Source organism: Mizuhopecten yessoensis, unplaced genomic scaffold, assembly GCF_002113885.1.
Source record: "Mizuhopecten yessoensis strain PY_sf001 unplaced genomic scaffold, ASM211388v2 scaffold6967, whole genome shotgun sequence".
In the NCBI taxonomy this organism is placed as follows: Eukaryota; Metazoa; Mollusca; class Bivalvia; order Pectinida; family Pectinidae; genus Mizuhopecten; species Mizuhopecten yessoensis.
This window is the reverse complement of record NW_018406814.1, coordinates 126,082-148,492: the sequence shown is the minus strand read 5'-3', so window position 1 is coordinate 148,492 and position 22,411 is coordinate 126,082. Positions and strand designations below refer to the sequence as shown.

The 22,411-nt window shown below is 37.0% G+C and overlaps 2 protein-coding genes across 3 annotated transcripts in view; one reads left to right on the top strand and one right to left on the bottom strand.

The window, feature by feature from the left end:
• LOC110452883 (stomatin-2-like) overlaps positions 1-5,759 on the top strand; it is a 45,299-nt gene extending 39,540 nt beyond the window's left edge. For both annotated transcript variants that reach the window (XM_021501602.1, XM_021501603.1), the window contains 2 exons: positions 1,392-1,470; positions 4,170-5,759. In XM_021501602.1, coding sequence (XP_021357277.1) covers positions 1,392-1,470; positions 4,170-4,358 — 268 coding nt within the window. In that variant the 3' untranslated portion in view covers positions 4,359-5,759. The remainder of the gene's footprint in view (positions 1-1,391; positions 1,471-4,169) is intronic.
• Positions 5,760-18,812: 13,053 nt separating this feature from the next.
• The window catches only part of LOC110452895 (solute carrier family 46 member 3-like), a 13,797-nt gene continuing 10,198 nt past the window's right edge, over positions 18,813-22,411 (bottom strand). The window contains exons 2-4 of the mRNA XM_021501629.1: positions 20,387-20,470; positions 19,794-19,950; positions 18,813-18,958 (exon numbers count right to left, since the gene is read on the bottom strand). Of these exons, the coding sequence (XP_021357304.1) occupies positions 18,877-18,958; positions 19,794-19,950; positions 20,387-20,470 (323 nt within the window). The 3' untranslated portion in view covers positions 18,813-18,876. The remainder of the gene's footprint in view (positions 18,959-19,793; positions 19,951-20,386; positions 20,471-22,411) is intronic.

The following is a 22,411-nucleotide window of genomic DNA, read 5'->3' as shown; positions in this document are numbered from 1 at the left end:
CGTTAAGGTCTTGCGTTTAGCTCTTGCATATTAGGCTCTTTCTGACAAAGTATAAGAGCTAGACCAACCAAACCTCAATCATACATGTATCATGGGTAGTAGAGCCTACTACTCTAAAAACATTTCATGGATGTCTGCATTTTTTCGGATAAAAACCTGAAATTTCTGGATCTTATGAGTTTGCGTTTAGGTCCGTTTCCTTATGTACTTGGGTCATACACTGTAGGTGCACGTGTATCATAGCTGAATGCACTACACTCTTTCCTAACATTTCATGGATTTTGTGGACTCACATTTAGGGATTTTTATCAATTTCAGAAATCACTTACAACATTATGTCAAATGCTTATTATATTGACAAAGCGGGACAGGCGACACATATATTTACACGTAATTCTTGTTTATTAAGGTCCCAAATCTTTGCCCTATAATAATCATGTTGTCCGTCCGTCTGTCCGTCCGTTCTTCAGGTCGTCTGTTAGCACTTGGATATATCTCAGGAACCAGAAGGCCAAAATTTCTGAAGTTTCACATGGTTATACATTGTGATAAAGATATACAATAGCCTATAGGGGTTTTAAAAACTCCTAATGTCAAGGTAAAGGTCACTGATCCTAAAAATTGAATAGGTGATATACTGTCAAAATCAGTTTGTATATGGACGTGTTTACACAGTGGACACCAACTCATTTTTCGGATAAATACCAAACAAACATGAATTTCTCTTAGTGTTTTACTTTATATAATAATGCAATTACTTTTCATGTTTTGGAGCTTTAAAATCACAGGTGGCATGAATGAATATGGCTATTTCTTTTGTTTTATTTATACAATTTTGTTCATACTTTCAATTTTGAGGCAGTGTGGCAAATGAAACAGATCACCTATGTGAATAAGGCCATGACCTATTAGCTTTTGCTTGGCTCTTAATTAACTGGGGGATAAATAGTCAGTCACACAGCGGGGCCCTTGCTGACCTTTCTGTGTTTTAAAGGAAAAGGTGACCATGACAATGACCTGCTGGGTATAACGGCTTTAATCCAAGTTTACATGGACTAGTTTCGACACATGAGGCGTGTCGTCGTCGTCAGAACATCGTAATCCGAGTTGGTGTTCTAGTTATAACTATGAAGGAAATAGTGACATAAGCACTTCTAATAAGCAAATGACACCACAATTATTATTTTGATTTCCTAATATATTATAGGTATAGTGTTTTATTTTAACGATGTTCAAACATCACCCTTTCAATTAAAATGAGAAATCTTTTATAAATACCCGTCCTCATATGACCCTGCTGTTGTGATCATGTTATTCCCCAAACAAACCAACTTTTATAAATGTCTTATCTCCACTCAGTCTGGTATATCCTTTTCTTATCCTGTTTTCAGAAAAGACGTACGGTTGCCACACATGTTGCAGCGTGCTATGGCTGCTGAAGCTGAGGCGTCCAGAGATGCTAAAGCTAAGGTAACAAAATATGAGGCAATTTCGTTGTTTTGTAAAATTTGTGATTACAATTTTGTCAGTTTTTCATCAATACATGTATATGTATTTCATTCAATATTTCAAAAATCTTCTTCTCAAGACCCAGATATGGTAGAATCAAATTCTCTTCATATATGGAAGGGTCTTAAGGTGCTTTACCAAAATTGTGAATTTCTTGACCCTGGGGTCTCACGTTTCCCCCTTGGGAGGGGGTAAACTTTACTATAGTTTATATAGGGAAATCACATTTTGGACCAACATTTGTTTAATTTCCATAGGAAGTAATTCAATTTGGTTTAGCATTATCAGTATTAGGTAGCAGTTTGATAGTATGCACATATGAGCCCTGACTGACCCCCAGGGGCTGATGGGTGGGGCCAAAAAGGGTTGAATTGACTGAAATTTCGAAAATCTTCTTCTCAAGTCCCAGATATGGTAGAATCAATTCCTCTTCATAGATGGAAGGGTATTAAGGTTTATGACCCTAGGGTCTCACGTTTAACCCCTGGGGAAGGAGGAGGGGGGGGGGGCAAAATTTATTATGGTTTATAATGGCAAATGATACTTTGCATATTACATGTTAATAACCTGATTGGAATTATAACCTTGAGTTGACAGTTTGATACTTTGAAAATTTTGAGCCAGCCCTACCCCCAAGGGCTGTAGGGTTGGGCTCAAAGGAGTCAGTGTGCTAAAATTCCTTCATTTTCCTTGTTTAGAATCAGAGGTACTAGTTTCAAATACTTTTTAGTCTGAAATCTGTATGCTAGATATTGAATAAGGTGGTTTTATTTTTTTTTTGTCACTTTGAATAATATTTCTGTTCATGTTAAAAACAAAATCAACTCTCTGTATAAATATATAAGGTGACCGTTAAGTCCCATGGGCCTCTTGTTATGGAGTTGTGGCCCTGTGGTAACTCACCCTTGATATTGTGCATCCAAGTAGTACTTATTTTTCATTCCCACCCTTTTAAAAGTCATGACCCTTCGTGAAAAAAACCTTTGTCTGCCTCCTAAACTACTGGGCCGATTTCAATGAATGTTTTCAGATATGATAACTACCCCCTGGTGTTGTGTATCCAGGTATATTTTTTCCAACCCATTTTGATGGAGTTGTGGCCCTGTGGTAATTAACTCACCCTTGATGTTGTGCATCCAAGTAGTACTTATTTTTCATTCCCACCCTTTTAAAAGTTATGACCCTTTGTTAAAAAAATACTTTGTCTGCCTCCTAAACTACTGGGCCGATTTCAATGAAAGTTTTCAGATATGATAACTACCCCTCGTGCATCAGGGTAGTATTTTGTTGTATTTCAACCCTTTTCAAGGAGTTATGGCCTTTGTTAAAAGTTTTTGTCCTGACAACTCTTCCTTAACTACGAGGACGATTTCAGCAAAACTGGTTCATCTGGGCTAACAAGATTTGGTTTCCTAGTATGTTTTGGGAGGGAGTACAGGAAGTATGTCCGTGACCTACATATGTACTGGTGGGAGACTATGGATTGCTTTACAATGCTTTGCCTTAGTTAGCCTTTGGCTTACAGTTCTAGTTTGACCTGGACTCAATTATCCCTTTTTTTATAAAAGATGAAACAACAAGAAGTTTAATTTTCTGGCTTGAAATACTTCCCTGGGTGGTGATTTTGTTTTAAATTCTGATACTTTGTATTCACAATACCTGGGTAGCAAGATTGGTAAAGTGAAGGACGACCAGTGTATAGGACACAACTGTGGTCCATGTACATTTGTTCTGTATTTATTTCTGTTTTTTAATCAGTTAATTCAAAAAATTGCAGTCCTGTAATATGCATTGCAAACATTATAATTTATTTGGAAATCTAACGTTTATTTGGAAATCTAACAAATCTTGCGTATCTAACGTATCATGATAATGAAAAATGGTAAAACAAAATGTAGTATATTTCAATTTGATGTACCTTTTACCCTAATGAACAACTTTTTCATTATGCCTTGGTGCGTGGTGCGGCGTCTGTCATGTTAAAATAAATGACCTTCACCCATTGTCAAGGTCACAGGGGTCAAATGTGTAAAAAAACATAGTTAAACAACTTCTTCTGAATAACCAAAATGCCCAGGGAGATGATATTTGGCCAGTAGCATGCTGGGGTAAAGGGCTACAAAGTTTGTTCTAATGAATGACCTTCATTAATATTCAAGGTCACAGGGGTCAAATATGTTAAAAACTTTAAACAACTTCTTCTAAATAATCAAAATGCCCAGGGTGATAATATTTGGCCAGTAGCAAGGCTACCAAGTTTGTTCAAATGAATGACCTTCACTCATATTCAAGGTCACAGGGGTCAAATTTGTTTAAAATCTTTAAATGACCTCTTCTGAATAACCATGGGTCCCAGAATGTTGATATTTTGCAAGTTGCATTCTGAGATGAAAGGCTATAAAAGTTGTTCAACATAATGACCTTGTTCGACTTTCATGGTCACAGGGGTGAAATGTTTTTAAAAAAAATTAACAGGTTCTTTTGAATGAATTTTAATCATAAATACTGATATTTTGCCTGTAGCTTTATTTTAGATCACTTTTAAGGTTACAAGTGTGAGATTTATATCAGGTGAACGATGCAGGGCCTCTTGTTAAAATACATGATATGTTGTAATAATATTTTTTCCAAACTAAAAAAAATATCCCCATGTGACACAGGTATTGGCTGCAGAGGGAGAACAAATGGCTGCTCGTGCCCTCAAGGAAGCTGCTGACATCATATCTTCATCTCCCACCGCTCTCCAGCTTCGTTACCTACAGACACTTGGCTCTGTAGCAGCCGAGAGAGAATCAACCATCTTGTTCCCTATCCCGATTGACTTGATGAAAGGAATGGGAAAAAGTTAGTCTCCACAGACAGTGACCGCTAGTGCAATAAGGGTGTGGTTAGGCTGCACTTTTATACACATATTTCTAAGAAGCAGTATCCATTGTTGACATGTAAATACACATTGTAATTTAACGTAATATCTTACAGCTATATGCAAGTACAACCTGTAATTATGTGTTACGTGTGTTTAAATATATATATATATATTTAAGTACATGATATTTCTGTGAAATGTTTTACGTATTTGTAAATACACTTTTTCACTTTAGGTAATGTCTTACAGCAATATGTAAATACAGCCTGTAATTCTGTCATGTGTTACAGCTTTAATAGATACCACCTGTAGTTTTGTAAAATATGGTACAGCTTTATTAGATACCACCTGTAGTTTTGTAAAATATGTTACAGCTTTATTAGATACCACCTGTAATTCTGTAAAATATGTTACAGCTTTATCAGATACCACCTGTATCTATGTAAAATGTTACAGCTTTATGTAAATACAGCCTGTAATTATATGTAAAATGTTACAGCTTTATGTAAATACAGCCTGTAATTCTATGTAACAGCTTTATGTAAATACAGCCTGTAAATCTATGTAATGTCTTTCATAAATATATATATAGTTTCAAACAAGTTACCGTAAATATGATTTTAATGAAACAAGCTTAACCTTTAACAAATTTTAAATCAATATAGTGAAAACGAAAATAGAAAGGTAAATTCCTTTATGACGTCCGAAGTGGTTTCTGTACTGACAATATGCTGTAACAGACATGTTAGTTTCAAAGCAAGATGATACTGGTGCATTTCCTGTATGGGTAACTATTGATAATGTACTAGGATTGATCATATCATGTCTCTATAGATGGGAGCCTACAATGACAGAGTGTAAACAGATTGGTTATTAATAGATGTTTATGTTTATATCCCTCCACATTAAAGTACTTCTTTCTGTTGTTGACCAGTATTGACTGAAATTTTTCACTTCGCTGATAAAAAAGTTAATCCGATGATATTTTTTTATAAAAATTCATTCTTTCCATACCTTAGATGTTGTATTTACTTCAATTGATATTATGGGATGGTATCTACTTGGAATTCACATTCAATTATCAGTTTTTGTTTTTTTGTTTTATTTTGTAATTTTATACCAATTATCGGTGTAGAAAATTGAAATTTATTAGATTAAAGGTTCATCACCATGGCTTAAATTTATAAATTTGATACAACAATTTAGTTTCAAACATCATTTGTTTGACATTCAGCTAGCTATACATGTAATAGTCAAGTTTGGCTATCTGTGAGAGTATGAAGCTGATCCTCCAGGTAACAACATAATTCTCTGTGATATTTTTTGGGAATTCTACACTGTGTTGTAATATCTATTTTAAAAGTAATAAAACAGATCAATTTTTGTTTGACTTGTGTGTTGTGCTAGATAAAATTGACAACTATTTCCTATCATCGTTCATGATCATACAACAACAGAATCGGTGAGATAGATTATTTTGCATTGCTGTATAGTGAATGTTTGTTGTTTAAAGCTGAACTGTCAATCAATACAAAAAGTGAACACAAAGTCAGTCAGTAAAAAATACACAATCAACAATAGAACAAACAGACTTGTATAGACAATGCAGTAGGTTGTACAAACTAAGTAAGATAACTCCTGTAGATCAAGAGAAACTCCCAAGTATGAGTGAAGTAATAGCTCACAGGGACCTGATAATTTGTTACAGCTATATTTGGACCTAAACTAAGGTATTCAGCGTAGTTTTACACGCTTGGGGGGTTTAGATCAATTTGCGGTAAAAAACATCAATGGGGGTGGCAGTTTTACCGAAAATTGATCTAAACCCCCCCCCAGACCTGTAATTATTCTAATCACCTTAGTTTAGGTCCAAATATAGCTGTTACAAATTCTCAGGTCCCTGTGGTATAGCTGGACCAACATAAAGTGTGGATTTTAGATTGGGCCATCTCTTGGCAAAGAAAATTCAATGTTGTATAAATAAAGTGCTGTCCTCCTAGGGGCAGAGGGAAGAGGCTCAGAATTGGAAAAGGGGTCATCTTACAACTTCTACTTTAGGGATGGGAAGATTTTGGAACATGTCTATAGATTATAAGGTACAAGTTCAACGATGTATGTTGTAAGGATGTGTTCCTCCTGATACAGATACAGATGGGCAGGGCTAAAATTAGGAATTTTGGTTAATCGTATGAAGATTTTAATCGAATTTAGTGTAGGGTGTTCCTGGGCCAGGGAATTTCAATGTTTTATAAAGGAGCATATCCCACTCCCCTGGGCAGAGAGGCGGACCGAATTGTGGAGATATACAACCCCCTGTGTAAATGCAGTTTAAGGATAAAGCAGAGACGTATACTGGCTGTATATGTCTTAGGACAAAAGGTACTAAGTTCTGGACGTTATGCTAAAGACTATTATTTTACGGCAGATTTCTCCGTTTTATTGGCGGATCCAAACGAAATGAGTGTTCGTTTTTATGAAACTTTTAAAACTCTATTTTCTGCAAAGTTGTAGCAAACTATTCCTAAAAAGTTTACAGGAAATGTATTTCTTAGATGCCCATAAACTGGTTTTTATTTGCTTTAAAAGCTTGGAATATCAATCAGACAAGAAATTTGGCAATTTTGTAAGTACGTCGTATAGCTAATCACATGAGTTTGTTAGTCAAAACCCTTCACAAGTAAGTCTCCACTCAAACAGGTTAGATAGACCGACTTCCACAGTACCAGTACCCTTACTCAAAACGTTTCTATCCTTACCAGAGACGTGTATATACTACATATATTATATGTATCTGTCCTTACCATGTAGTTCTTAATGGTCTTTTGCACAGAGTGGAAAGTCCATGACGTTATGTTTCCTCATTAATATGCTATGTAGTAATTGATAACTCAATATAGAATTAAAAATACTATTTTTTTTGTATAAAGAAATGCTTCAAGTTTAAGGCTTATTTATATCGCCATTTAAAAGTTATTTTAACTGTTGCATATACAGTTGGCAATATACATAAACATATATAATCAGAACAACATTTATAGCATCAGGGTTTCTCTTTTGACACCAGGAAACAGTATTTACGTTCATTTTCTATACAATTATTAATTTTATCTATAAGATTATTTTGATCATGAAGAGCTCTGTTGGCCTGAATGCAAAGCGCTTGCTATCACTATGGGATAGAAAACTTCCCATCACATCGTCCTTCTTTGACCTAGGAAGCGATCCGCGTACGGGAGGATATAATTTCCGTTCTAAAGAAATTCATTAATTCTATATATATATATGTGCCAAGCCAAAAATATGCCGCGTATAATATCTCCCTAATGTCTGTATAATTTTATTAAACCTTGTACTATGAGGGATGACTTATTTTTGACTGTACAATATCAATAATTTTGTACCCGATCCCAAAGCTTAATAATTATTAAAAATCAAGCTTTTGATAAATTTGCTACTCCAACATTTAAGTAAGCAAATAAAGAATATGCCTAGGTATCCGTTCCGATACTGTGCTTGTAGACAGTTGGTACAGTTAAAGACAATGAGTCACCCAGCTGTTATGTTTCTTTAATCTCAACCAGTAATTAATTATAATACTCTTCAGTCAAAAAATCATTCTTACTTCCGCCATACACTACACTCAACAAAAGACGGTCTGCAGAATAGGCCGCGTTGGATATCTTGTAATGGTTGGTTGAAACAGTAATACAAAATGAAAAATTCTATGAATACTAAATACAAGAATAATGTAAGAAGTTTGAGGAAAAAGATTGAACTTTGTAATAAAACTAACATTGCTTCTTATAGAAAGGATATGCGACACGTTCACGGTACAAATAGGTTACGCTCATAGTTTACTTGTACAGCACTATACGCTGTTGACCGACAACACAGCGTCAGTTATGAGTCTGATTTCACACATAACTCATTCTTGAATTTACACAATACATCGCACGTAAGAATTTTAAATATAATATATACCTCTTATCAGATATTTCTGTTCACATTTGGATTTGAATAAGAACGAACAGGTTCCATTAAAGCATGCACGCCTTCAGAGGGAGAATTTCATATGAAAGGCCGTTCATGTCAAAAACGAGATAAACTAACGCGTTAGCATTTAACGCGTTAAAAATAGTTTTAACGCGTTAAATGCTATCACGTTAAATATATACTTTTTAACGCGTTAAACAATCAAAAATATTTTAAGGCGATAAAATGCTTCCCAAGTTTAACGCGTTAAATGTTGAAATTATTTTGTTAACGCGTTAAAGTGTCAAATGAATGGACCAATCCAATGTGCAGTTTACTGTTACATACAGTACTTATTCTCCCACCCTTCACAGGTGTGTCTCTCGTTTAAGCCGGGAAAGATCAGCTTGTCACCCCCTAGGGGGAGATAGTCTCGTGCCGATTAGCACATGTTCAATTGTGACGTCATTTAAATGCGTCACCGGTAATTGTGATGTCATCAAAAGTGAATGACGCTATTCATACCCCACATATGTTTTTGCTTACACTACTGTCGGTGGAGTTGTGACTGAAATAATAGGTTAGGAGAAAAACAATCTCCTCGGAGTGATTTTTTTGGTTGTCTAACCCTCGGCAGAACCTCGGGTTAGACAACCAAAAAACATCACCCCTAGGGTTGGAAATTACTCTATCACACCCTTAAGGTAGGGGAAGATTCTATTAATCATAGCTGACGACGCCAGGACCTGGGTTTTTTTCCAGGAAATCCTATCAACAGCGGATTACTGTTATCGTGTTAGGCATTGACGGGAATGCTGGCACAAGGGACACACTTATACAAAGGTGCTTGTTTTATAGAATATTGTACTAATAATCTTATCATGTATGAAGGATTATTTTGAACGCTTAACGAACCATAACCATAATCATTACTTAGGCCTAACGTTTATACAGGCAAATTCTTCACATTAGTAACGGTTTCAGTTAATAATTTGTCTAAATATACATCTATCAAAATGCCGATGAACACCAGTCAGTACAGAAAAACTGTTGACTGAAATGCCTATAAATAAACATTGTTGTAAACACGCCTGAATGACGTCACACAGCAACATTTGTACTGATACGAACAGCTCCAAATGTGTGTGTGTGTGTAACAATGATAAACATTCAAATAAATGTTTTTTTCCGAATTAGTTGAGACTTTTGGAATATTTGTCACATGAACGGGGAAACATCAGACGATAATTAATAAAATCTGATCGCTTTTCCTGGATTGTAGAATAAACATTCCGCTGGCCCTATATGATCCATGTAAATTCACCTATTGGAGGATTTATTGACAAACAATATATACCATTAAAAAGCGTGATTTTTTGCTCTTTCAGATGATATAAAATTTATCTGTATTTAACGTAGATTTATAAGCAGATGACATTGGTTAATATTTTATAAAACTAGTTTGTAAACTGAAAAACACGGGCAAATAACTAGTAATAAATTGCAGACGGTGTAATTGGTACATATATTGTTCAACGTTGATCATGAGGTAGAAGCTCACGGTCACTAGATACAAATGAAACATGGCAATAATCTGAATGTGCGAATTTCCATAAAAACGGTACAATTTTTGTATAAAGTAACGCAAGGAATATTTCCGCAAAGTTTCCATATCACAGGGTTAAAGGTCAATGTCGTGGGCACTTGGGGAGACTGAAATTGCAAAGTTCCTAAAAAACAGTACACTTTTTATATACACATACACCGACACTTTGGAAGAGTAAAAATGCAAATTTTCCCTACAATTTCTGTATATACGAAAAATGTTTTGGCAAAGTTTCGAGGTCATATGGGTTAAAGTAAAATGTCACTGACACTTCAGACGACAAAAAATGTCCAATTTCTCATTTACGGTACACCTTTTTTTATACGCTTCTACATTTGCAAAGTTGTAAGGTCACGTGGATAAAGTTCAGAGTCACAGACACATCAGGCGACTGAACATGCTCATTTTCTCCAAAAAACTTAGACTTTTTTTACACATATATATTAGAAAGTTGTAGGTAATTGTGCCAAGACTATTTTGACGAAGTTTCAATTTTCTCAGAAACCTAGGACCCATTAAATTTAATGGCGGAAACCGTTGAAAACAGCTGGGAATTAAATAGCTTCAAAAATTAAACTAGTTCTGAAACTTAATGTGATATATACTATTTTGTTGATAGGTCATATTATTAATGTAATTGTTTAGACTACAAAACTTGAGGAGAGATGTGGCACTAGGGAGGGCAGCGTTTCTGATCGATGACCAATTTGAGAACATAGTAGCGGCTGTAAAGTCCACGGAGCAGGAACTACTGTCTTCTTGTTGCGATTCAGGTATGGTACACATAATAACTCCGACAGCACTTAGCAGCTGGTCTACGTAAGGGTGGTGGGTGCCGGAACCACTCAAACCAGGTTTCTAACTGCTCAATCATTTATGCACCCTCCACAATATGGGCAGAGGTAGATAGTGTTAACCCTACCTGTCACCTTGGGTACACTTTGCGTTTAGCTCCATTTATCATGATTATCGAACTTCATGTGTATTCACCTTCAGAGTACTAGGTTGAGGCTACCAAAAATGGAACACTTTTTAAAGAAAAATATTAAAATTTCATATTTACTTTCTGAAAGACTGATTTGTTTTACAATAATGAAACAATACATATCTTAAGCCTTCATCTTATGTATTTCTTTGATATCAACAGCATGTGTATCTATTTATAGAGCTCATTAAAGTGCGTCAGGTTCACTTATATTTTTTTTGCTGGTCGAGTACCCAAAATGGAAGACTGTCAAGTCAGTTTATGAAAATGACTTGACAGCATTTTAATAATTTTCTTCATTAAACAAACTTTTGACAATTTCTGACAAATTTTACTCATTTCTTCCCTGAAAATTCATTTCCTCATATGGTTTTCCATGTTTAGAAATATGATCGAAAATTCATGTTTTCGCTTCGTACTGTTTCTCTGGATTAGTAGGTGATCTTCTTTCATCGCAAGGGTGGGGTGAGGGTACTCAAAATAGAACTGTACCCAAAATGGAATACTTTGATAAAAATGACACAGCAATTATTATTTTGCAATAAAAAATACCGGTATGTATTCTCAATCACAATTTGAATAGTTTTATGCATTTTGAACAAATAGCATCTGCCTACTTCTTAAACATTGCTCATAAACTCAATTGAAATAATAAAATTAAAAAAGTCCAAGGAAACAGTACGATGCGAAAACATAGTTAATATAAACTTTATTTCATTCCAAATTAAGTTGCATTACATCACATAACATACAAAGTACAGAGGAATGGGATCCGGAAACAAGTTGAAATAACTTATATAAATCCGTTTCCGAGAATGTATCTCATTAATTTAGGGCATGATGGTATAGTTACTGAATTCTATGGAAAGAAATATAAACACTTAAAACAGTAGCTTACTTTAAAACATAGTTATATCATGGTTTACATCCGCCCTCAATCAATTGTTTTACCGTCAAAACCATTCAATATAAATTCATTTTCTAAATCATTTATATACATAGCAAATAAAAAGGTAGACAGACTTTCACCTTGACGAACCCCAGTTATGCATTGAAAACTTTCTGAAATTTCATTATTTACTTTTACCCTTGATTTGATAGAACTATACACAGCTTTAATTATATCAAGCATTTTACCCCTTACGCCAACTTTCATTAGTTTAAGCCACAAATTGTTCCTTACAACATAATCAAAGGCTTTTGAGAAATCAATAAATGCACAATGTAGACTCTTTTTTAAATGAAAAAGATGGGAGATAACTCCATTTAAAATAAAGATATTATCTATGGTACTGTGACCCGTCCTAAATCCAGCCTGTGCGTCAACGTAAACCTTATATTTCTCGGCCCAAAAATTAAGCCTATTATTCAAAACCCTCGTAAATAATTTCCCAACTACACTCAATAAAGTTATTCCCCTATAATTTGATACATCTGACAGTGATCCCTTTTTATGTAAAGGAATAATATAACCCTCTGTCCATGCCTCTGGAAATAATCCTTTCTTAAAAACGGAATTAAACAATAACAGCATGTATGGTAACAATACATCAACACCATACATTAAAAATTCATTAATTAATAAATCAGGCCCAGCGCTTTTACCTGTTTTTAGCTGAGCGACTGCTTTCATTATTTCTTCTCGTTCAATATCATAATTCAGCTCTTCAAACATGACCTGTATTTCACCCTTCACATATCTTTCAACAAAATTTACAACCTCAGTTTCAGGCTCAAAAAATGAATCATCTGGATTTGTGACAGACGAAAAAAAATCGACAAAATCATCAGCATTAATATGTGATTTCGGTTGATTTGAACAAGATAATTTTAATAAACGCCAATATTCTCGTGCGTTGTTTTCCTTAGCCTGTAGTAACTTTCGTGTATTTTCTCTGTCGTATGACATTCGACATTTCCTTGCTTCATATTTAAATTCGTTTCTTTTTTGGACCATATTTCTTCTATTCTCATCAGAATTATTTTCTCTAAAAATATTTAACAATTGTAAAAAATCATACCTTTTTTGCTCACACGCATCACTGTACCAAGGAATATTGCGGGAATTTCCACGCGTTTTATACGCCCCAGGCGACGAAATAGTATGCGACATAATAGGTGTTGCCGCTTTACATAGACCTTCATTAAAAATATTTACAGCAGTGTTTAAATCTGTATTACTAATTTCCGTTGCATTCAATAACCGGTTAACTTCTAGGAAATTCAACATACAGTCATCTTTCTGTAAATTTTGCAAAAACACATCTTTAAGTGCAGGATTCCATTTATATTTAATTGACAACATTTCATTCGAAGTATTACTGTTAAAACCACAGGTTACCATAGACGCCTTCATTTCAAAATATACGGCCATATGATCACTGTAAACATTTGGCAAGTCAACATAGAAGTCAACAATAGATGAGAATAATTCAGGTGAAGTAATTACATAATCAACTAGACTACATCCTCGGTCATTCGCGAAAGTTAACGATCCTATACCCGCGTCTTTTCCTACTCTACCATTCAACATACGTAAACCAGAAGACTTACAGAAATCAATCAACTTCAAACCATTGCTATTAACTCTACCCTTATCAAGTGAATACCGCTTACCCATACTGTCCTCTACGTATTCCGCTATTCGTCATCTATAGGTATACAGTAACTTATATCACTTTCAACGAAGTCAGATAACTCCTTTGTTCTAGCGTTCATGTCACCTGTAATTATGAAATCACAAGTGTCTTCCTCGTTATTAACAATATCAATTAATATGTTATGTAAGCGGTCAAAAGTATCAACATCTAAAAAGGCCTGTCTACTGGTATTTTCAGGTAAAACATAGCACAAAACGAGATATACATTTCTTTCAAAACCAAAGAAAGTTTTTTCCATTTTCAACACAACTATATCATCGGCATCTTTAACAACTAACTCAATGCCGGGTACAACAGTATTCCGCAAATACACAATTAAACCACCCGAATTCCGCTTCGTACCTTTACACCTTTCGGTTCTATGTAAAGCATGATATTCAAAATCTTTTACATGTAAATCACTCAATTCTGAGGTCCGAGATTCTGTCAAAAGGATTATATCGTTACATTTGAATATATTTTTATAAAATTCACTGTTCAGTTTATTCAGGCGTTTTGTAACAAGTCCCTGTGTATTTAAACACACAAATTTCACCGAGTTCGTTCCACGTGCATCACGCCCCGTGTCGTCCTATGCCTTGTCGTCACTGTGCCTGTCCCCGCCTACAGCTCCCGCGATGGCCATATCGGGACGTACTGGCTAATCCCTGGCGCTCTGGTGAGATCGCGTCATCGAAGGGTGGGCAATAGTCGTCACTATCATCCTCTTCGAGGCTCGAGCTGTCGTCCGACAAATCATGATCACTCACGGCCTTGTCGCCCCTCCCCCTACGGTATAGAATACGATTCCAGTCAGGCATCTCATCACGCACAACAATATTGTTTACAATAAGTTTCGCCGGGAAGACAATCCTCGCCTCTTTGCCTGCACGTTTAGCTTTACGCAAATCGTCCAGCAATGACTTCCGTGCCCGTTGAATTTCCTCAGGATAATCTCTACTAATACCATAGCCAGAATTTTTCAAAACACCAACTTTGGACATGATCAGTTCTATGTCGGTATAGTCTCGGAAACATGCAATAAGGGGGCGGGGCTTCGCATGTACACCACGTGTTGGTTTGCCTAACCGGTGGGCTCGTTGAATACTCATGGTGTCCTCAATGGCCAGTGTTGTTTCAATAAATTTTCTAACAACACCAGAACATCCACCCTCCACGGCCTTGTCATTAGATTCAGTCAAGCCAAAAAACAACAAATTGTTCCTCCTATTTCTGCTTTCAATATCGATTGACTTGTACTCCACATAGGACAACCTATAGTCCATATCATCAAGGTCACCTCTTATATTAGTTATGTCCTTGGATGCCTTATCGACACGTGTACTGACCTTATTCAGGACTCCTTGAATTCCATCCAATTGACAAAGTTTTCTCATCATTATTCCAAGCTTTTCATCCACTGTCAGACTATCGAACCTGGAGAGGTCTATTTCTGTAGCTGTCCCGTGTCCACCGGTATTTTTCCTGGCCCTCTTACTTTGAACTGTAGCGAACCCCTCGTTGTCCACCTGAGTCCTGTCCTGTCTACCGCCATGTTTTCCACCTGTATCCTGAGATACCACACTCGCAAAACTGTTTTCACAATATTTAGGCCCAAAACCTCGCTGACCACGACCTCTGTTACCACCATAAGAACCACTGACTCTTCCACGACCACGACTGCTCGTTTTCAGCACACAGTTATCACTTTAGCTAAATATTTTAACAAATTTTCTACAGAGCGAAATCACTGACCACTACCGATCCATGTGACGTCACGAGTGTAAAAAAAAAAAAAAGAAAAAAACAAAAACGGCCTTTCATAATTTCAAACCGCAGAAAGTACCATATCAATAGGTTTAAACGTAAAATAGATCACTCATTTATAACGATGTTATAGATGCTGTTGGAAGATGATTTTGATTCAAAATAGATGCATATACTTGTATTTTAGTTTAAACATATTTTATTGCAATATAATTACAAAAGGATTGGACATAAGTTATGGCAACTTATAAACGCCCTTTCCATAATGGTTTACAACATATAAATATAATGCAATTTCTAATAATACATAAATTAATTTACAACAAACACATACTTGAGAGAGAGAGGAGAGAGAGAGAGGGAGAGAGATTTTAGTTTGACTCATTTCATGATTAAAACTATAGATCAAGATAACAAACTTATAACAATGTTATATAACAAACTTATCAAGCTTATAACAATGTTGACCCAGTTGGACTATAAACACATTCATTACTCACTACAAATTGTTCATCTCAATCCTGAAAAACGTTCCTCTTCCGTAACCACGCAGATCCTCTTTTTTTCCGTAGTCTTTCATCTAAATAATACCAACTGGGCCAACAATGTTATCTTAGCAGTTGAATAAGTAATAGCACAATACTATAGTAACATCGGATAATGAAATTAAAACAATTAAATAAATAGCGTTGTGCACTTTTCTTTAAAATCTTTTGCTAGATTTAATGAAATTATGAACGTATAAAAAGACTTCCAAAATTGTGTCAAGCGACAAATCTTCATTTCTAAATGGTACCTCTAAACTCAAATCATTTACTCGCTGAAAAAGGATGTTTCTTTGTATTCTATACTATACTATACTATATACAAAAAAATGTACTTGTATTCAGAGAGGCTAGGCGAAAAAAGGGAGAAGTTACCTTCTCTCCTCGGCTGGAAAGACCTTTTTGTTAGCAATAAATTCACCGACAGCTGCCACTGAAACGTACGGCTGTACAGTTAAGGATTTCTCCATTGCTGATTATAAACGCCAAGAAAACATTGACTTTTGTCAATTTCTCAACACGAATTGTCCATAAGGATCAAACTATATTATCATGAAGAGTTTTGTGACAAGGTTTAAAAAAAAAAAAATCACTAAATTGTCCCTTTAATATTACTATGTTTACAACTATGAAAATATTTTTTTAGTGTTAATTGTATGTTCTATTTTCATAAAATGAATTTCTGTTTCCTTTTCATCGTTGTAAGAACTTAAGGTGGCTCCACACTTTCGCAATTAACCAGCCAAATTCGTTGAAACTTTCATATAATGGTAATGCAACTTTGTAGAGTTGATTTTATGGAAATCTTAACATTCCGATAGTTTGGGGACTTTTTTGGAAAAAATACCAAAAAACTGTATTTTCGTCAATTTTAATATTTTCCGGTTTTTTGTGTGTGTGACATTGTTCGGAACAATAACAACAATAATAAAATGAAAAGAAGCATTTCTAATTAACCCTACAAATATTTTATTTATCGCAAAATATGTAACACATGTTACACAAAGTGTTTTTTATTGAATTTGAACGGATAAAAGTGATTATCTACAAGCTTAAAGCAAACAGGACACAAAGATCTATACATATAGAATGGGAAATTGAACAAAATATACACAATGGCTTTATAATTAATTTATTTTACATTTTACAATCACTTTGATCCGGGTGAGAGTTATCTTCCTTGAAAAAAATCGGAACTTTTTGCAGAGGGGTGACATTTACACAATGACAGTTGTCTCTGTTTACATATAACAAAAATGATGGAAATAAATCAAAAATATGATATCAAAATTATCAATTTATTGTTCTTTAATGGAACCAAATTACCCTCAGTCATGTACACTTTGGACATCATTCCACAGTCCGCTAACTCACGGTATATTTATAATTACATGTCAGGTACATATGTGACCAGAGGCTATCGCATGGTATGCCGTTCTCACGTGCACTCACACATGCATTTCATAGGTATCTTGATATTTTACAAAACATTATTTTCACAGAGTAAGTAGACTACATTTGTAAACACGATTTAATCGACAGAGCTAAACTCCCTCAACAGCGAAAATCGTAACGACCTCGAGCTTATGAACTCGTGTTGCACATGTGAGGTTGGTACGTCCGCATTCCATGAGTTTCCTATATGACCTTCTTGAGGTCGTTTGGTCTCATGTCACTGTCTTCCCGTGAGTCTGTTTATGTCTATGAATTGGAAAGCTTTATTCCTGAAGTACGTGCTATTATACATTTCCCGGTAAAATCTCGATATCGGGTGTTGACATATCATCGGCACGCACGTGTACTATTGTTTACCAGGGGCCTGTTTGTTTATGCGGAGCAACCGATTTGACCGTTTATAAATGCAACAATTTCGGGTATAAATCCTGGCGGACCTGCAAATATGTATGCAGGCCTTGCAAGACTTTCTCAAGGCTCGCCTGAAAGCAGCCTCAGATTACTAGGTCCGACCTTATTTAATAAACGAACAACAGTGGTCCGATCGGTTTGACCGTTTAAACGAAAACGGCCCAGGTGTTACTATAATTTGCACTACGATATTGAATGCCCGATACGCAATACGGAAATGACGACACGGTGTACATGCACATTTCGATCAAGATAATTCAGTCCGAGCTGTACTTTTTCCGGAAGTATGTCACGAAAATGGACGCTGATGACGATGTGTGGAGCCACCTTAAGACGCAACCCAAGCCGGGAAACAAAGTGAAATTGAGACGACGCATGCGCTCAAATCGATCCACCGGAAATTGAAAGAACTTTTCATCATGGCGATGCTGCTACGAATCCTCCGGAATCCATTGGACCTATTAAGAATCTAATATCCTAGTATCTCTAAAGTCAAACTACTTAAAACATTCTGTTTTCGATAGTTCAAAACGCTCTGTCTGTGATGGTTCAGTTAAAAGTGAATGTGTACACAATGCTTTTCTACAAATGTTGATGAAAATTCAGTTCATTAAAGCACGGAATTAGTTATCTAAGTCCTTGATTAAAGTAACTTCGCTTAATTCTATGGAATGAGCAAATCTATTCAGAGAGAGTTGTGGAAATAATTATGTCATGTTAAATATTTAAAAATGATAACATTTTATAAACGTTATAAATTAAACCATGACAGAATATGACACTAGAAATTACGTTTCATGCGTTCAAAACGCAATTAAAGGGAGATTAATCTATGAGCACATAATTTATAAGTAGATAGAAATGAAGTAAAATTATAAACACAGAGTAAAAGCGTAACTTAATACAGCCAAATTCGTTGTTGTAAAAACAGGTGTTTCATCGATTCTGCATAGTTTATCGGCTATATAGAGTAATAAATCTCTCACTGAGAGAAATTTTATTTACCACTCTTTATCTCGGAAACAACCGTCGGCACTTTCCATAAACGAGAAAAAACGCGGTTACGGAAAGTGCCGACGGTTTCCGCAATCATCGTCATTACGAGCTCTCGGGACGGCTGGTCATGTTTCGCCAGGATAAATGGCCTTTCGTTGCATTCTGATACTTCTTTTCTTTGATAATTTTGATGCAATGATGAAAATTCTGAAAAAAAAAATCACAAATTAAATATACAGACTATACAAATATTAATAGTCTCGGAATTAAACGTTATTTCAGGGGAAACCTTGTTTAAAGATTCAAAATTATGATATGTCAATAAGGTCACAAGGAAGTTGAAGTCGGAAAAACGGATCTTCTAAGACATAAAAATCATGAGAATCCTGAAAATATTTGACGCAATTGTTCAGAGCTTTGTTTGTATGGGATTTTACGTCCTCGCTACAACCAAGGTCATTTACATACCAACAACTACAGGGGTTACACTCGCATTCAATCGCTGCACCCCTGGAATATGTCATAGCAAAAATTGAAGGCACTCGGCTAGATATTTGATTGGTGTCGGGTTAAAACAAACCTGACCAATCACTAGACTGATACATTTCCTTTGAAAATTACAGAGGGCGACACCCGACTTCAAAACCAGTCAATTTTACCGTTACACAACCGCGAGATTTGTTTTATGTACATCAACGGATCAACCTAGTCTTTTGTCTCGTCCACAAGCTGGCGCACACTGAGCCTTTGATTTTGCTTTGAAATATTCCAGGGGTTCAGAGAACGTAAGTGTGCATAACTTCTATAGTGTCGAGGATGACGTCATAAAAGACTGGTACCGAAAAGAAAGATTCGGAAAGTGAGACAAAAACAAAGATATAGAGTCTAGATCGAAATATCAAAGTGTTCCTGCGATGGGGCAACAGAAGACACATTTTTTTTATTAAGAAGATAATTACTATATTTGACACAGTTTTACTAAAACTTAAATACATGGTAAACTGGAAAGGCTTTAAATTTCGCGTGTCGGTTTTAGACTCACATAAAAGTGACGAGCAAAAATACGCTGAATCCTCCAAATACCAGGAACACAGACCCCCGGAAGCTGTCCACAGTTGCCGTGTATGTAGACTTTGACGTCACTTCCGACAACACTGTACACACAGACTGCATCACCGCAACCCCGGCAAATAACGCACCTTTAACGGGATATTTAACATCATGCGTATCTCGATCAAAGTAGTGTGACGTTTTAAATGGTCTGAAGGATACATATCGCTGAATAAATATTATTATTTTCAACGTCCTATCTGACATTACTTTTTTCACTATGAATATTATACTTTTTTTTATATAATGTATATAAATAAAATATAACATGTTCTATTCATATCGGGCTTAGAATTGTACTTTTGGCCAGAAATAAGTATGTATATATAATAAGGTTGTCTAAACGACAATGAATATCAATTCTCATCCGCGTGTAAGTGTAAGCTTATTTTACAAATATTAAAACCCCCCAAATAGATTTGATTATTAGATATTTATCCACTTTCTACGAAATAAAATACATGGGGTACCAATAAAAGTTATTGATTCCAAATTTGAACATTAAAATGGCAATAGAAAATAAACCTTGTTTGTCTGGAGATGTCATTTTTGACATTATCGACCGGATCACAGGACTGGCCAGTATACTGAATATTCCAACAACGGGCACTGGAACAGAGAGAATACCAAACAAGTTTACTTAGATTTAATGAACAAACGTAAAGATTTTGTTTGTTTGTTTGTTTGTTTATTTGTTTAGGGCTTATCGTCCTTGCAACAGCCAGGGCCATATAAGGACGAGTGCTCAAGGGAGACAACCGCCAGGATCATATAATGACGGGTGCCTAGGGAGACAACAGACAGGGTCATATAAGGACGAGTGCCCAAGGGAGACAACAGCCAGGGTCATATAAGGACGGGTGCCTAGGGAGACAACAGCAAGGGTCATATATATGAGGACGGGTGGCTAGGGAGACAACAGCCAGGGTCATATGAGCAAGGTCATATGAGGACGGGTGCCAAGGGAGACAACAGCCAGGGTCATATGAGGACGGGTGCTAAGGAAGACAGCAGCCAGGGTAATATGAGGACGGGTGCCTAGGGAGACAAGAGCCAGGGTCATATGAAGACGGTAGTCTAGGGAGACAACAGCCAGGCTCATATGAGAACGGTGTCTAGGGAGACAACAGCCATGGTCATATGAGTCGGGTGTCTAGGGAGACAAAACAGCCAGGGTCATATGAGGACGGGTGACTAGGGAGACAACAGCCAGGATCATATGAGGACGAGTGCCCAAGGGAGACAAAACAGCCAGGGTCATATGAGAACGGGCGTCTAGGTAGACAACAGCCAGGGTGATATGAGGACGAGTGCCCAAGGGAGACAAAACAGCCAGGGTCATATTAGAACGGGTGTCTAGGGAGACAAAATCCATGGCCATATGAGGACGGGTGCCTTGGGAGACAACAGCAAGGGTCATATATATGAGGACGGGTGTCTAGGGAGACAACAGCCAGGGTCATATGAGGACGAGTGTCTAGGGAGACAACAGCCAGGGTGATATGAGAACGGCTGTCTAGGGAGAGAACAGCCATGGTCATATGAGGACGGGTGCCCAGGGAGACAAAACAGCCAGGGTCATATGAGGACGGGTGCCTAGGAAGACAGCTGCCAGGGTAATATGAGGACGGGGGCCTAGGGACACAAAACAGCCAGGGAGATATGAGGACGGGTGCCTAGGGACACAAAACAGCCAGGGTGATATGAGGAAGAGTGCCCAAGGGAGACAACAGCCAGGGTGATATGACAACAGGTGTCTAGGGAGACAACAGCCAGGGGGATATGAGAACGGCTGTCTAGGGAGAGAACAGCCATGGTCATATGAGGACGGGTGCCTAGAGTGAGGACGAGTGTCTAGGGAGACAACAGCCATGGTCATATGAGGACGGGTGCCTAGGGACACAAAACAGCCAGGGTGATATGAGGACGGGTGCCTAGGGAGACTCAGAAAACCAAGGTCATATGAAGACGGGTGTCTAGGGAGATGACAGCCAGGGTCATATGAGGACGGGTGCCTAGGAAGACAACATCCAGGGTTATATGAGGACAAGTGCCCAAGGGGGACAAAACAGCCAGGGTCATATGGGGGGAGGTGCCTAGGGAGACAACATCCAGGGTCATATGAGGACGTGTGACTAGGGAGACAACAGCCCGGATCATATGAGGACGAGTGCCCCAGGGAGACAAAACAGCCAGGGGCATATGAGGACGGGTGCGTAGGGAGACAAAACAGCCAGGGACATATGAAGACGGTAGTCTAGGGAGACAACAGCCATGGTCATATGAGCCGGGTGCCTAGGGAGACAACATCCAGGGTCATATGAGGACGTGTGACTAGGGAGACAACAGCCCGGATCATATGAGGACGAGTGCCCAAGGGAGACAACAGCCAGGGTCATATGAGGACGAGTGCCCAAGGGAGACAACAGCCAGGGTGATATGATAACGGGTGTCTAGGGAGAGAACAGCCATGGGCATATGAGGACGGGTGCCTAGGGAGACAAAACAGCCAGGGTCATATGAGGACGGGTACTTAGGNCAGAAAACCAA